The sequence below is a fragment of the Pteropus alecto genome, unplaced genomic scaffold, assembly GCF_000325575.1.
Source record: "Pteropus alecto unplaced genomic scaffold, ASM32557v1 scaffold86, whole genome shotgun sequence".
Taxonomy (NCBI): Eukaryota; Metazoa; Chordata; class Mammalia; order Chiroptera; family Pteropodidae; genus Pteropus; species Pteropus alecto.
The window spans coordinates 12187287-12202433 of NW_006442109.1; the positions used below are offsets into that span (position 1 = coordinate 12187287).

At 38.8% G+C, this 15147-nt stretch overlaps 1 protein-coding gene across 1 annotated transcript in view; it reads right to left on the reverse strand.

The window, feature by feature from the left end:
- The window catches only part of TLN2 (talin 2), a 397436-nt gene that overhangs the window by 170774 nt on the left and 211515 nt on the right, over positions 1-15147 (reverse strand). The window contains exons 5-10 of the mRNA XM_025038744.1: positions 13200-13371; positions 11405-11502; positions 10046-10175; positions 9107-9259; positions 7017-7159; positions 4951-5078 (exon numbers count right to left, since the gene is read on the reverse strand). Of these exons, the coding sequence (XP_024894512.1) occupies positions 4951-5078; positions 7017-7159; positions 9107-9259; positions 10046-10175; positions 11405-11502; positions 13200-13335 (788 nt within the window). The 5' untranslated portion in view covers positions 13336-13371. The remainder of the gene's footprint in view (positions 1-4950; positions 5079-7016; positions 7160-9106; positions 9260-10045; positions 10176-11404; positions 11503-13199; positions 13372-15147) is intronic.

The window sequence follows — 15147 nt, forward strand, 5'->3', positions numbered from 1 at the left end:
ATAATAAATAAATAAATAAAAGAAAAAAAAATACCTGGAACATATAATGCTTAGAAGATTAAAAAAAAAATCTCTATCTGAAGTTCTACCCCATCTTTATTACTAATATTTATTTTTGCATTTTTCTTCTTTTATTTTTCTTGTTCAAACTTACCAGATATTTGCATATTTTTTTCCCCAAAGCTGCAGCTTTTGGTTTTGTTGATTCTACGACTGCTATTTCATTACTTTCTCTTGGCTAAAATATTTTCTTCTATTTTGATCTTGTTCTACTTATCACTCCCTGAGGGAGGTATGTTAACTAATTTTACTAAAATTGTGTATCCAAAATTCTCCTTGAAATACCATTTTTCTTTTCTACATTTCAAGTTAATGTTAGGTGCATGTAGGTAATGTTAGGTGCATATTATCCTGGTGAATTAGTCCTATCTTTATAACGACCTTCATTGCCTCTACTTATGTTTTGTTTGCCTTACAAGTCTATTTTGTGTGACATTGAATACAACTTCTCTAGCTTTTATTTAACTATTTTCCTGGTGCATCATTTTTGACACCCTTACTTTGAACTACCTTCTGTCCTTGAATTTTAAGTGTGCCTTTTAGAGATAGTATAGAGCTGGACTTCTCAAAAATTCTATCTGAAATGAGAACCTCTGCCTATTTCAGTTTGCTTTACTCATATAGTTGACCCTTGAACAACTCGGGTGTTAAAAGGTGCCTACCCCATGCAGTTGAAAATCCATATATAACTCCTGACTCCCCCAAAACTTAACTATAGTCAGATCTTCGCATCCATGGATTCAATCACCTGTGGCTTGAAAACAGTTTTTTTGAGCAATGGCTGGGAATGTGAAAATACTGTTTTTGATCCAAAGTTGGTTGAATCTACAGATGTACAAGCTGCAATACAAAAGGCCGACTGTTGAAAACAATTTACATATGAGTGGACTTGTACAGTTCAAACTCATGCTGTCCAAGGATCAACTGTATTTGCTGTGATGCCTAATATATTTAGAAGTATTTCTCATATCTTATTTTATATATTCTATTTACCATACTTTCTCTTGCTTTGTTTCAATAATCCACCCTGTACAACTCCTACTGTATTGGTCAAGTTGTTCGTATCTCTTCTACACTCCCTACCCCTTACTGGTTTGGAAGTTATACACTTTTACACTTTTGGGCTACCGATATTTCCCCAATATTTTATTATGAAAACTCTCAAACACACACAATGTTAAAAGAATTATACAACACTTTATAGCCATCGCTTAATGCTATCTTCAATTTTATCACATTTATTTGACCTAAAGACTAAATTTTATCGCACATTGAATCTCCTTTGATACAGTGAAGTCTATAGAAGGCTATGATTCTAACCACTTCTTAAAGTGTTGCACGTTTACAAGGGGTTCATCATTATTATAATAGGTTTTGTTGTTGCTGTTTTGAGAGCTAATTCTTCTTTACCTTATGTACTTTCTATTTTTCCAAATTCTTTGATCAACATTGCTTCTTGTACCATACTCTTGCCATCATTCTAGAAACAACTCATAATAGTTCACATAGCCCACACTGAAACTTTTGGAATCTTAAATAAACCACCCTGCATTCAAAACATAAAGATTAGACCCTGTTGAAGTCAGAGCCAAGTTTTGGTTCTCCATAATAACAATTTCATATTTTTATTTGCCAAACAGATTGTAGTCTCAAAAAGAACAAAGAATTAGTACATAATATCTCCTTATATCTTCCCTATAGCTGGCACAATAGAACACATGTATGACGGCCTCCACGAGTTAAAGAATACCATGTGGCATGCTTTCCGTAGTCACTTGCTAAACACGGAAGAGCATAATGTATATATATGATTTTTGGATTGTGTTGTTAATACTTAAAATGCTCCCATAAAATGTCCCTTTTGGGGACTCTTTGGAGATGACCTGAAGAAAAGTGTCAAGTAGATAAAGCACTATTTTCTCCATCTATAGAGCAGACAGGAGACCCTTAAATCCATGAAAACTCTGAAAATCTTTTAATTTCTGATTTTCATTATTCTAAATAAACACTTTTACCAAGGTGTTATTGAGTCCAGAAAGCATTACAGAGCCTGAAGAAAGGTGAAAAAGAATCTAATGAAAAGGTCCATAGTATGCTGACTTTGAGCAAAAATGCTAAACAAATTTTCAAAAAATTTAAAAAAATGTACTCACTAAATGTACCCTACCCGGAAGATAGGTGGGTGAAATCTTAGCCTGGCTATATCTTCAGCCTGGCTCTGTGACAAGTTTCCAACCTTCTGTTATTTTTAAAACTCTGAATTGTTCAAGCAGATAGTATATATGAAGGAAAGCTAGATGGGGGAAAAATATAAAGCCTGGCAAACATGGCCCAGCCAGTCGCTGGAGACAGCCCAGGTATATTATCCCAGAACAGACTCTGACTGTCCAACATACAATCAGGGAAATGTGGTATGTGGAATAATGTACGTAATGAAACATCTACATTAAATGAAAATGCCTCATTACCTAGACTAGGTTTGGTTTAATTACAAACTATATCAATTTCATAAGGAAAAATAATTGCCACCAGATATAATGAGCTTGTTTAATCTGGAATCTGAGTAAAAATACACATACCACTAGAGGCATGAGCTTTATACTATAATCTCAGAAATAAGAAAATTGACTAAATATAATTACCTAACCTTGGCTATCTCAGATTATTAAGAGAAGGGACCTCTTTAATGGAGTGTTGGTATGCAGCGTTCGATAGGCCAGTAAATCACAGAAAATACTGCAAGAGCAATACTAATGCTCCGACAGTATTTGTGATCCTCACACCAGCAGTCAGCGGTACAAAAACATTCACTCTGATGTAGTTGGCACAACTAGTGACGCTCGGAAAGAGACCACAGGACCTTGTAATCACATTGTAAAGCACTTTCCCAATTTTGCTGCATATTGGGAGGCCAGTGAAAGGAACAACTGTGAAAGTAGGATTCCCTTTCTAAATAAGAGGACTCAGTGTGAGTAGTCAAAAGCTACCTGTGGAAAAATTCTGTGTACCTGAATAAGCCACTACTCCTCTGTGACTCTTCTACATCTATGGCATAACACACATTGCCTTCTTAATTCACAATTAAGGGGGCCCTGAGAATTAGCTGTCCCAAAACTTTAGAGAAAAGGCATGCATGAAATGACCAGGGTAGCAGCATCATTTCAGGCACCCGATGAATGGCTACATTTAGATCACCTTCTTATCGGGGCCATGTAAGTTTACAGTTAAGAAAGCCCCAAAATGTGCAAATATCTTAAAATTTTTTGGTTCATAAATCTATTCTTCATTTTCTCCTGTTCTTCATTAGTCACTCAAAGAAGCATATGGAAACAAAAGGTGTTGTTTCCTCCAGGGCTTAATGAGTTCTTGATGTTTATCAGTTAATTTCCATGGCCATAATCCACAAGTTTATGATGCCAAATGTATCTGAGGGGCCAGTTGTGAGGTTTGAATGTGGAAATGTGAAACTACTAAAAGAGAATGTGCACATCACCTTTTGTAAGGTGTCCTGGGTGTCACAGAACAGAGAGAAAGGCAAGCTTCCTGTGGCTCCTGCAAGGAGGCCAGACTGACTAGGTACAAATGGGCCCTGAGGAACACTTGGCCATATGACTCGTTTGGAGAATATAGAACAAAAGTGACAGGACCTGCTCAAAACCATTCTGAAAGTCATCATATGGTATACTGTAGGACAAAGCATCATTTTAGAAAGGCCCCCTGAGATTCATTAACCCAAGGGTAGAGTTCTTTCAAAACAACTCAGTTTAGACCAAACAGCGTGTTGGCCCCGCATTCTCAGCCACTAGGAGAATTTTCTTCTTACTCTAGGGTGTGTCTGCTGGTCCCTCCTACTTTCCACCAAAGTGAAAGTGGAGTCAATAGACTTGGACACAATACAATGGATGACTTACTCAGCACATTTCATGTTGGCATATCCTGCAGGAAACCTGACACCCGCCCACCCCCAGTCAGCATTAGCATCAGGTCCCCACTTCTAAAGCCTCTACAAGTTGTATTCTAGGTGACAGCAAGATATTGATCACGTCAAGATTCTGATTTTTTATTTTTGTTTTTGGCTTAGCCAAATGTTTCATCTTCCCTAAGAGGAAAGAGAAGAAAGACAGAAAGGGAGATTGAGTGATAGATAATGGAATGTTAACAGAGGAAGAAACATAAAAAAAAACATTGAAGAACCCCAGATCAAAAGAGAGGGGAAGATTACCTCCGACCAATAGCAGCCGATGTATGGCTGGGTTTGTCCTGCTGGGTATTCCAGGAAACCGACCCTAAGGCCCATTTTCTATGGGGCCAGGATGAATCTGTAGGGTTAGTTTTCTCTTCAGTCTGAGCCAGAGAAAAATACCCCTATCATTTTATAAAAGGGAACCAAAGATCAGAAGGGTGAAAAGAGTGGAGCAAGTATTTAATCATCCTTTCGACGCAATGAAGAATTTGTAAGAGAGTAATAAAGAATGTGAAGTTCTGTCTTTTATACTCTGTTGTTCTCATATAAGAGTCTTAAAAAGAAATTAAAGATGATGAAATTTGGCTCTGTTTGAAGAAGGCATGTTCTAATATGTAGAAGTTTCAGGAGATGGAAGAAGTACGTTCCTCAACTCCAGAGATATACCCTAGGACGTGCTAGACAGTACAGCTTGGCAGAGTGCTACAGATTCTGAAGCAGATAACCTTCAGTCATCCCAACACTGAATTTGCAGGTCTCTTGCTTTCCCGAAGGCCCACAAATTTGATCATACACTCGACTAAGAAAAGCTAACAATCTCACAACTAGTTGAAACTGTGGTATGCATTTTACCTAGCTAGCTCAAAAATAAACAGTGGGAAAAAAAAAGAGGAAAAGAGAAAAAAGGAAAACAAAAGGTCATTTACTCTAGGAATCCGGGTTTGTGTTTGTGCTCCACGTGAGGTCCAAATTGTATCTGGGCTTGAAATCCACCAAACTCACAAGCTTTCTCGAAGGAGACAGGGTGGGAGCCATTCAGGATATCATCCCGAGCCTGAAACACAGGAGAAAGCAAAAAGCATCAGGAGCTTGAGAGAATAACACATTTTGTCGACTGACACGTTCCTGCACCTGGGTGCATACTCTCTGTGGAGCAAGGGGAAATGTACCAGCCAACCCACAGCGATGCATTCAGGACACAGCAGCTGACTGTAGCACAGTAGAATTAGGGCAAAAATTAAAGTCTTCACCCAAAATTGCCTGTAGATGGACAGCTTCAGCCATGTCCGGTGTATTAACACTAAAGCTTGAGTATAATCTAGGAAGGTAGAAGTGAATTGTGAAAAGTAAAGAGGCAAAGGGAAAGCCTTGTGAAATGACCAGATCCACAGAGGGGGAAACAAATACAACATACTTTTAATGACCCTAAATCATAAAGCAAATAGGAAAATTATCTAGAGGTAAAATCAACCCAACCCCCATCCCAAGATAAATAAGAGGGAAGGGGAACAGAGACAGACACGAGAACTCAATACTGCAGACATTTAGGGGAAATCATAAGCAAATACACAGTCCTAGAGTCAGGAACTCACTGAAGTTCTTCTCCTAGTTCTTGGTCCATCACTGCTATTGCTATTTGTTCCTTTTCTGGCTTTCTTTTCTCTACTCAAATGACCATCAGATCACTCTCAGATGAACACTCTAAGCCAGCGGTCCCCAACCTTTTTGGCACCAGGGACCAGAGCTCCTATGAAAATCTAATACCTGATGATCTGAGGTGGAGCTGAGATGGTGATGCTAGCGCTGGGGACTGGCTGCAAATACAGATGAATCTTGGATCGCTAGTCCTCCTACTGTGAGGCCCATTTCCTAACAGGCCAGGGACCAGTACCAGTCCTACCAGTCCGTGGCTGGGGGGTTGGGGACCCCTGTTCTAAGCTATGGCTCTGAGTCTTAAACCAAACAAGCATCTTCTTATTGCCCTGATATCTCCCTTCCTTCTGGCCTCCCAGCCTCTTTCCTCCTAGTCCTCTTTCCATGCCATTTTTCCATCTACTAAGGGATCAGCAAACTTTTCCTGTAAAAGGCCAGATAGGAAACATATCAAACTGTGTGAGCCATGCTGTCTGTCAGAACTACTGAACTCTTCCATTGGAATATGAGAGCAGCCATGGACTATATAAACAACTATGTGACAAAAAGGGGGCTTACAATGTGTAATATGTGAACGAATGAGCTGCATTCCAATAAAATTCTTTTACAAACACAGGTGATGCTGTGGTTTCTACTGTAGACACATAGGTACGTAAATAGGAGAGGAAAGAATGAAAGAAGTAAGAAAGGAAGAAAAATGGATGTTCTCCTTGAGCCAAAGGAAACCTTGGGGGCTGGCTAGTCCAAAGACCACATCTTACATATTGGGAAACTGCAACTCAAATGAGTTAAATGACTTGTCTAAGTCTAATTAGTTAATGGTAAAGAACAAGGTTATTGAGAGGATATTGTTTAGTTAATGAGACGTACTTATTTTCTGACCAATATTCACTTATATTTTAAGATGCTAGAAAGCTTTAGTGCATTTGAAGTGGTGAGCCAGTTAAGTGCCTCAAAGCCAGAAAGAGAGAGATAGTACAGGCCGCCAGGTCCCTATCTGGGAGGCCAAATAAAGACCCTCCTCTTGATGGCCAGCAGCTCACATCAAATATCAGTCTGCACCATAACCAAACACATGTGAGGAACCAGGAATAGCACAGGCTTTGGGGATACATGGGGTGTAGTAATAATAGCTTTTCTAAATATTAATTGTGTGGCCATAGACAATTACTTTCCTATGGTAGAATTATATTACCATGTTGTAAAAGAAGTTTCCTCCTGGAAACCGCATGCCACACATACGATGGAAGCCAGAGTCCAGCTCTTGCTCAGCACTAGCCACAGCCAGGGGCTTCCTGAACTTTCACCAACCTTCATGTCTGGGCATCAAATATGGTACCTGAACATAAAGTAAGTTCAGCTGCACAGGGTCTCTCGAGTCCACATTCTGATCCGAGTAAAAGAACTTTCGCCTAAGCAGCAACGTTTCATTTTCATCTACTCCTTGTTCTCTGAATGTTCGGCTATGATCCAGCCAATTTACTGCAACACAAGACAGATGAAAGAGCTGTGCTTATTTTTCCTCTTAATTTAAGGAGATTTATCAAAACAGCAGTATGATACAGATGTGGATTTCTATAATGCTGATATTCAGTAATAGTTACTTATGTTAGAACTGTGCTTTTTAATTTCGCAAAGTAATTTTACGTGTACCATCATGTACCACATGACATACTGAGAAGCAAATAAGAGAAAATTGCCAGCCATTTCTAAAGTTAGTTAAAGCCCCACAGTGAATTTATAATATGCCCCTTCCCTCTAGGGGGTAAAAGAAATAAGGAAATTAGTGCTTTATGCCAAGACAACAAAGTCAGCATTTTCCTTTAAGTCAAAAGTGGATATTTCAGTCTTGTCAGGTGAAATAATTTATAAACTGAGCATAATGAGTTATCTCTGACCCTAAGGAGAAAAGAGGAGGAAAATGAAAGTAATTGGGGGGAGGGGAGGACAGGACACTAGGAAGTGGGAGTGGCAGAACCCTGCCCATGGCCCAGCTTGAATCTCACTCATTCAGAAAACGCTTGGCTGATATCAAGGTGCACAGGAATTGAACACTTCTCTACAATTCCTACACCTCTCATTCCTACACTCCTCCCTAGGATTAACATATACATTCTAGCAATCGATCATATATTTATTGCAAGCGTCACTAGATTATAAACAACGTTAGCACAGGGAATGTGTCAGATTGACCTCATTTCCCATAGTACCGGGGAGAGTATCATACACGTTATTAAAAATCCTCTGATTTGTCTACTAAAGTCTCACTTGGAAAGAAGCACACAACTGGAAATCAAATGAGGCAGAAAAAGTGGAGAAAGGGTCAGAGGAAAATCCCATTGAAGATCAATAAACATAATGATGATGATGACATCTTCCTGATGTAGCAGCAAGAACAAGGAAAGAAAGAAGCTAGAAAAGTCTCAGTGAATTGTGCATGAAGTAAGATCTTCTGGAGGGAGGGGTGTCAGGAAGCCAGGTGCACACAGCACAGGCTTTGGGGATACATGGGCTGTACTGATAGCTTTTCCAAATATTAGCTATGTGATCATAGAAAATTACTTTCCTATGATAGAATTATATTATCATGTTGTAACCCCTAAGGAAATGATGGCTCTAGGCAATGATCATCAATGGTTATTAATAACACAAAAAGGAAACAACCAGATACAACTTCCTAATGGAAGTACAGCAGGTTCTTTAATAACATCGTTCCATCTTAACGTTGATGAGATGCTGTAGAAACTTAAATCTCATTTCTATCAATTGGTCTATGGTAAAACTGGTTTTTTTATACATCATTTTGCTTAAAGTCACAGAACCTATGACATTAAATGAGGACTTACTGTACACAACACTACATATGAAGGAGTCTTTATTTAAAAAAAAAAATTCACATACACATGAATCTGATCAAGCCTCCAGATCTCAGTAATTAAAAGGAGGGCGGGGGGTGGGGGGACCTGAGGATAGAAGAACATGCTATATGACGTCACAGGTATGCAATCACAAAACCCAAACTATAGAAAACTCTATACAAATAACAATCTGGTTTCTTCCTCCTAAAAATTTGAAGAAAACAAAATATAAAAGATGGAGGCAAGTCCTCGGAACTAAAAGAGGTAAGCAACACATCATTCAACATTATTTGAACCCCAGTTCAAACAAACTGTTAAAAAAAATTTTTTTAGAAGACAACGGAGAAAACTTAAACATGCCTTATATATTTGATGAAGAGATTATGTTTTTAGAAGTAAAACAGTCATTTTTTTTAATAGTTTTAATCTTTTAATGACACAGACTAAATAAAATATTTACAGATAAAACGAAAAAACAAAAAACCCTGCCTTGGGTCATATAGTTGATAGGAGGGGAGTGAGGCCTGGCAAAACCATGTGCCTGTGTCACACTTCCTTCTCAGACACTTACGGTCATCATCTGTGTGAAGCTTAGCCTTCAACTTCTCCATTTTCCTTTCATCTCGTAACAGTGTCCTATCTTTTTTTAGCGTACCCGTCCCTTCCTCTTTCTTTTCTTCAATTGTTTCTTGGATTAAAGAGTATTCTTCATAGTTTGTTATTCCTAAAAATAAAAATTATGTTATATTATCAGATTACATACTGCTATCTCCTCTTACAATATGGGTCCTGTAATACTCCTAGAAGTCCATGGTGGCAAAGGACAGAAAGAAGCTTTACCCAGATGAGGGTCGGGGGCCACCCATGGAGCACATATCAAATAACTCTGGCTGAAAAGGAGTATTTTCAGTTAGTTTATGCTTAAAATGTCATGTGCAGTTCTTCTGTCTAATTTTCAAGAAGTACGAAGTAGAGATCATGTAGAACAAGGCAAGACAATGTCAAACGAGAAATGGCTGAAGAAGCTGGGCTCCAGTTGCATGAAGAGTAAACTAAGACAGACCAGGCTACTTTCTTCAAAGATCTGAAGAGTCTTATGTAGAAAGGAAACAGATTTGTTCTCTGAGATTAATAGAAGCTATAAGAAAAAAAGCTATGTAGCAATCGATCATATATAGGCTGTTCCCATGTGTCCTCAAGGAGATACAGAATCTCTGCAATGGGTGGGAGACAGAATTATATGATCTCAGAAACAGTATTTGCAATATGAAAATTCCTCAGCTTTTGAAAGAGAAGTAAAAGCTCTCAATTTTGATTTAGTGAGAAGTTCAAGTGTTTATAGTACCAGTCAGTGCATTTGCAAATCAGGAGAAGGATCATACTCTCTTGAGATTGGCAGAAATCAGAGTGCAGGACACATTAAAGATTGCGTAGATACTAAATAGGGGTGAAAAAAAGATGCATGTAATTAAAATAACAAAAACTTGAACCTAGGCATGTGATTACTCACCTATCCTACTGCAAATAGTAACCAGAAGCTCCCCAACTGTTTTGGAGTCATCCACCATCACTGTTTTCACAGATCCATCCAGCATCCGGATTTTCTGAGGTCTCTGTTTCTTTTTATATTCCAAAATATCCTAGAGCAGAACCACACAAACATTCATATGGCATAGGAAACTAGATAATGAACTTGGACACCTTTCTTTAAAAAATAAAATTTTTCTGGTACACCTCTGATTTTCTCCTTTAAAGCGTTCACCAGGTTTTTGCCACTAATGTAGGAACTCCAGGGTTAAATAATTGCTTTCATTAAGATTGTTAAAATATCTGATAATGAATTTGCACCCAAAGAATACTATTTATAGCTCACAATTACTGAAAACTAACCTCTGTAAAGTGAAAGTAGCATATGTCCTCCTGACAGGCTGGGAAGGATCTGCTCTAATGAGAATTAGCAGAGGAAAATTCCTACTTGCCTTTTAAAAAGCCAGTTGTGTGCTTCTCCAATTATCTCTTACATGGTTATAAGCAATTCTTAATATCTATGTCATGAAGGACATAAATAACACCCCCATAACTCCTCGCAGTTACAGGATATCACAGTAGGACTAGTTTTCTTGGTAATGGCAAGGCCAATCAAAGGTCATAAGTTGGGGAGTTATCTCTAAACAGAGACTTTTTTACTACACATCTTAAAAATAGAATTATGGAGGAGAAAATTAAACAGCACAGCCTACTTCGCTCTTGCTTTATGAAATACTGACCAATCTGACGTGCATTTCACATACCAAAACTCAGTATCTCAGAGGTTAAAACGAACAGAGCATTTAACACTTTTTACTCATTTATTCATACACATTTACTCTCTCCACTTCCATAGCACAATCATTTTTTTTGTTACTATTATGGATAATTATTAAACTTACATCTAATGTGAACTTTCTTTTAAAAAAACAAAACACAGATTGAAATTCAATCTTTGACTACCTTGAGGATTATATTTTTGTTTTCCCTCAAATCTATCATTACTTTTTATCACCAATCACTAGGATACTTCACGAAAATGCTGTACCTTATTTCGTAACTACCAAGTCCGATAATGGCATGTAGAAACAGCTTTAAATACTAACCTCAAGCTGCTTTAATTGCTCTGTGGAGTTTCAAGAATTTGGACTACTGGTATTGTCTATGATGACCAGGACAGCCCTTACAAAATACATTATGTCGAAACTATTAATAAGATGCCCTTGAATCAAAATAAATCATTGGGTCTCCCCTTTACTTTGAAGCATAATTGTGTTGATTTCTATGGAAGGCTCAGGGACAAAGCAATTTCAAAAACCAAGAAACGAGATCAGTTGCATACCCCATTTCGCAACATGTAGTAATCCAGTGTTCTGCCTGCTTCCAACCAAATTCCTTTCCTGGGGTCTTCATCAGAGAGAAACAGCCCATAGTCAGAAGCTGGAAGATAAATAGAAAGAAAAATAGAAGACAAAGTAATGAAGCCATCACTGACTTCCAGGCCCTGAGTCTGCTGACCTGGCAAGAATGAGTCTTCTTCAGTAGAGAAATGTTTCGTTTTGACACCACAAGCAGCCACTGGGACTAAAGCAGTTGAGGAGGAATAAGAACTGAGTTGCAAAAGCAACACCCGCAGACAAGGTTCATTTTTCTTAAAACCAGTGGGAAGTAATTGTGTTAAAATTGAGGTAAACATCAGGAACAAAGCAGTCCAAATTTCTTTCTAACTGAATTTGGCTCTGTTCCTTATCACTTGCTATAAAAACCAGGCCAAGAATCCATGAAGAATAATAAGACAGAAATGGAGAAAAAAAATAAAATGACCATCTAAACCCAAGGCCACTTGGGCACAGAGGGACCAATGGAGCCTTTACATTTGGAATAATTTTTCCATCATCTCAACATAGTATTAAAGAAGATAAGTAGGAGCTCCCTGTGAGATGGAGCTTCTGGCCTCCATGCCACCAATTATGAAAAAAGTTGAATAATTAAACTCCATGTTCTCCATAGAAATCCAGGAAGTACAAAGGGTGGTAGCAGGAGGAAAGCAGTATCATTTCCTGGATAAGGACCCCTCTCTTTCTTAATGTGATTCAAAAGAACCTCAAAGATCCAGGTGAGGGTCTGAGCTCTTGTTGTTCCTTAGAAAAACAACTCCAAGATCTTTAAAGGTTTTTATACTTTCCGAGCTACAAAGCGATCCAATCCAAAGCAGGGAAAAACCTGGGAGAAAAACAGTAACAACCAGCATTTGGAGTAAGGTTGGGGAAGTAAGCAAATTTTATTTCTGGGTAATCTAGAAATAAGTGTTTTTAAATAATATAAATAATGCTTTAGACCAAAAGATCAGCAGTTTTATAAAAAATGTATTTTGAAGACCCATTTTACCTATAATTATCCTTGATATTTATGCTTCCAATTTTTAAGCTAAGTTTTATACCACTTCCATACTAAAAAAGTTTTATCAATCTGGGAGAAGTTCCAGCTTCTCAAGTGTCTGGCAAATAATCACTAAATAAAGGAAGGAAATGTAGAGAGAAGAAAAAGGGAAATGGAAAAATGGTATGAGTGGCTTTTGTTTAAATTTAGATTAATGGGGGTCTTCTTAGTGGTTTAACGAAATATTAAACAAAACATATATCACAAATGCCTTTTTAAAAAAAAATGGTGTGAGATAAAATTTACAAAGTCCTTTCGAAGTACTTGAAATATAAGTCTTGGCCTGGGTCCTGATGGCAGTTCAGGTCTTCTTCAGGCTGTTGGCAATGGAAAGTTTTCATGCACAGAAAACAGGGCTCAGGATATACAAAATCCATAATTGTTATAAGCAGCAAATGAGATGATGTATCAAAAAGTGTATCAAAAAGGCAAATGAGATGATGTATCAAAAAGTGACTTGTAAATTGCAGAGCGCAATGCTGGGAGGGTCATGGTGATGGGCTTCGCTCGTCAGTGGCAGATGTCATCACACAGGAAGCCTCACACAGGAAGCAAGTAGTATCCAGGCTTAGAAGACATTTCAGTTGAAACATACATACTAGTGGGCATGTGCACCATCCAGAGCCTCCATTTCTTTCGCTACTAAATGAAGAACATACAAACATATTTCAAGAAGCCCGCAAATCACCAACAGCTACCTTGACCAGTTTGTGCCTCGGGCACCCGTTCCCGAATGACTCGACATGCATCGTACACAGCTGTAGATGGTTCGAACTGCATGGTCTTCACCACATTGCAGTGGCGGACACAAATCTTTAAGGACAGGGCCACCATCTTCCTAGATGATTTGAAGACTCTCACTTAGAATGCCTAGAAAACACAGAGACAGACTCTGATAGTCAGGATAATTATTCATTCCGAGGGGGGGAAAAACACGCTAGACTCTGAATCAGCTTTAAAAATCAGAAGAGAATAAAACAGCAATTAAAGAGTGCTTTGCATAAACACACAAAAACTAGATCTTTGAAAAATTTAAAATAAAACAGCAGTATATGATTTTGGAGCTAACCTTACCATAGTATGGCAAGTAGAGTCCCTCGGGAAGAGAAAATACAGAAGTCACCCAACCTCCTTTTCCAAGGCTGTTCCCTGCTTGGAGTCTTCTAAAAGGGGTCCTATAGGGAGTGGCATTTCCCAGGTCACCGTTCTTCAGGTGAGAGGCAGAGAGCCTTGGGAGCCCACAGCTGTCTCCTGAAGATGCCTCTGTCCTCACCATCAATGCTCAGGCTCCCTCCCCACCAGTTCCTGGGGACAGGGGAAGAATCACCAATGCCCTCTCGGGTATTCCCTATGGCAAAAGAGTTCCGCCACATCATGTTCCAGAAGATTTGGCTTCTGGGCCTAATCCAGACTGTAAATCTGAGCAAGAGGTACTAGAGGTACTGTGGTCACTCTGCCTCAATTTCCCCACAAATAAAGTAGCTACAGTGATATCAGCCTTGTCTAATTCATGGAAGAATTAAATCCCAAGAGGACATCCAGGCCAGGCCAATGCGCGGCCACCAGAATGGCCGATTTTAAACACTCCAGTGTGCCAGACGGCTACACACTCTCAGGAGGTCACAAAGTGAAGAAAACGCCAATTCAATTGTTATTTTATTCAAACTACTGGGATATTTTGCATCTGATGCAGTTCAATGGCTTTAGAAAATATTGCAGGTTTAGGCTAGGTGTGAATTAATTCATAAACGACTTTTTAAAATTCAAACCCAATAATTTAGGTCATTTACTTTGAGTTGGTACATCTGGTTTATTTCAACTACCTGCTATCCTATAGCCAGAAACTGATCCCTTCCACCCCCAAACCCTGCCCCAGCCTAAGACAGTCTCTATCAATGCATGTCTTGAGCCCAAGAGGGAGGCATCTTCCCTGCATCTGAGGACACAGACTTACCCTGCTGACTGTCATCCTGGCAAACAAAGTAAGGCACTTTATAGTTAGTAGCTATGAGAATCCTAGAGCTGCATGGATAACATAAAGCTATGTGAATGTCAAGCTCATACTCCTTTCTTATGTTTTACTAGAGAATATACAGGGACTAAAGCTGTACCCCAGCTCACTTTATGCCCTTTTCCCACTTAAGAATGCAAATGCTAAGAAGCAGTGAGGTGGCCAACAGGCACAGAAGACAACAGGCTGACCAGGCCCAGACTAAGGAGTGGGTGCCTCTAGGGCATCGTTTCTTAGCATGCTTGATTGATTGCTGGCTTCCTAACAACAGGTGACTAAATCACTTGGATACAGAGGACATTTTAAAACAGATGATCTGTTGTCCTTGGGCAGGGTGTACACACACTCTCATGAAGCAAGCACTCAGGCCAACCAACTGTAAAGTTATCCTGTCCACTTACGTTCTGAATGATTATATCTGTGAAAGTGTGAAAATATTTGTTACTTGAGAAATATTAAGAAACACTTCTCAACAAACAACAGCAGTGTTCACTGGAAATCTGCCCCAAATTGAATTAATTTACTACAGTCTGAGTTGTAGTAAATTAGATGGTTGACATAGCAGAGGAGTTCAAAATATCCGATGATTTTCCATCTACAATATCAAGGACTTTTAAAGTCATATGTAAAAGGCT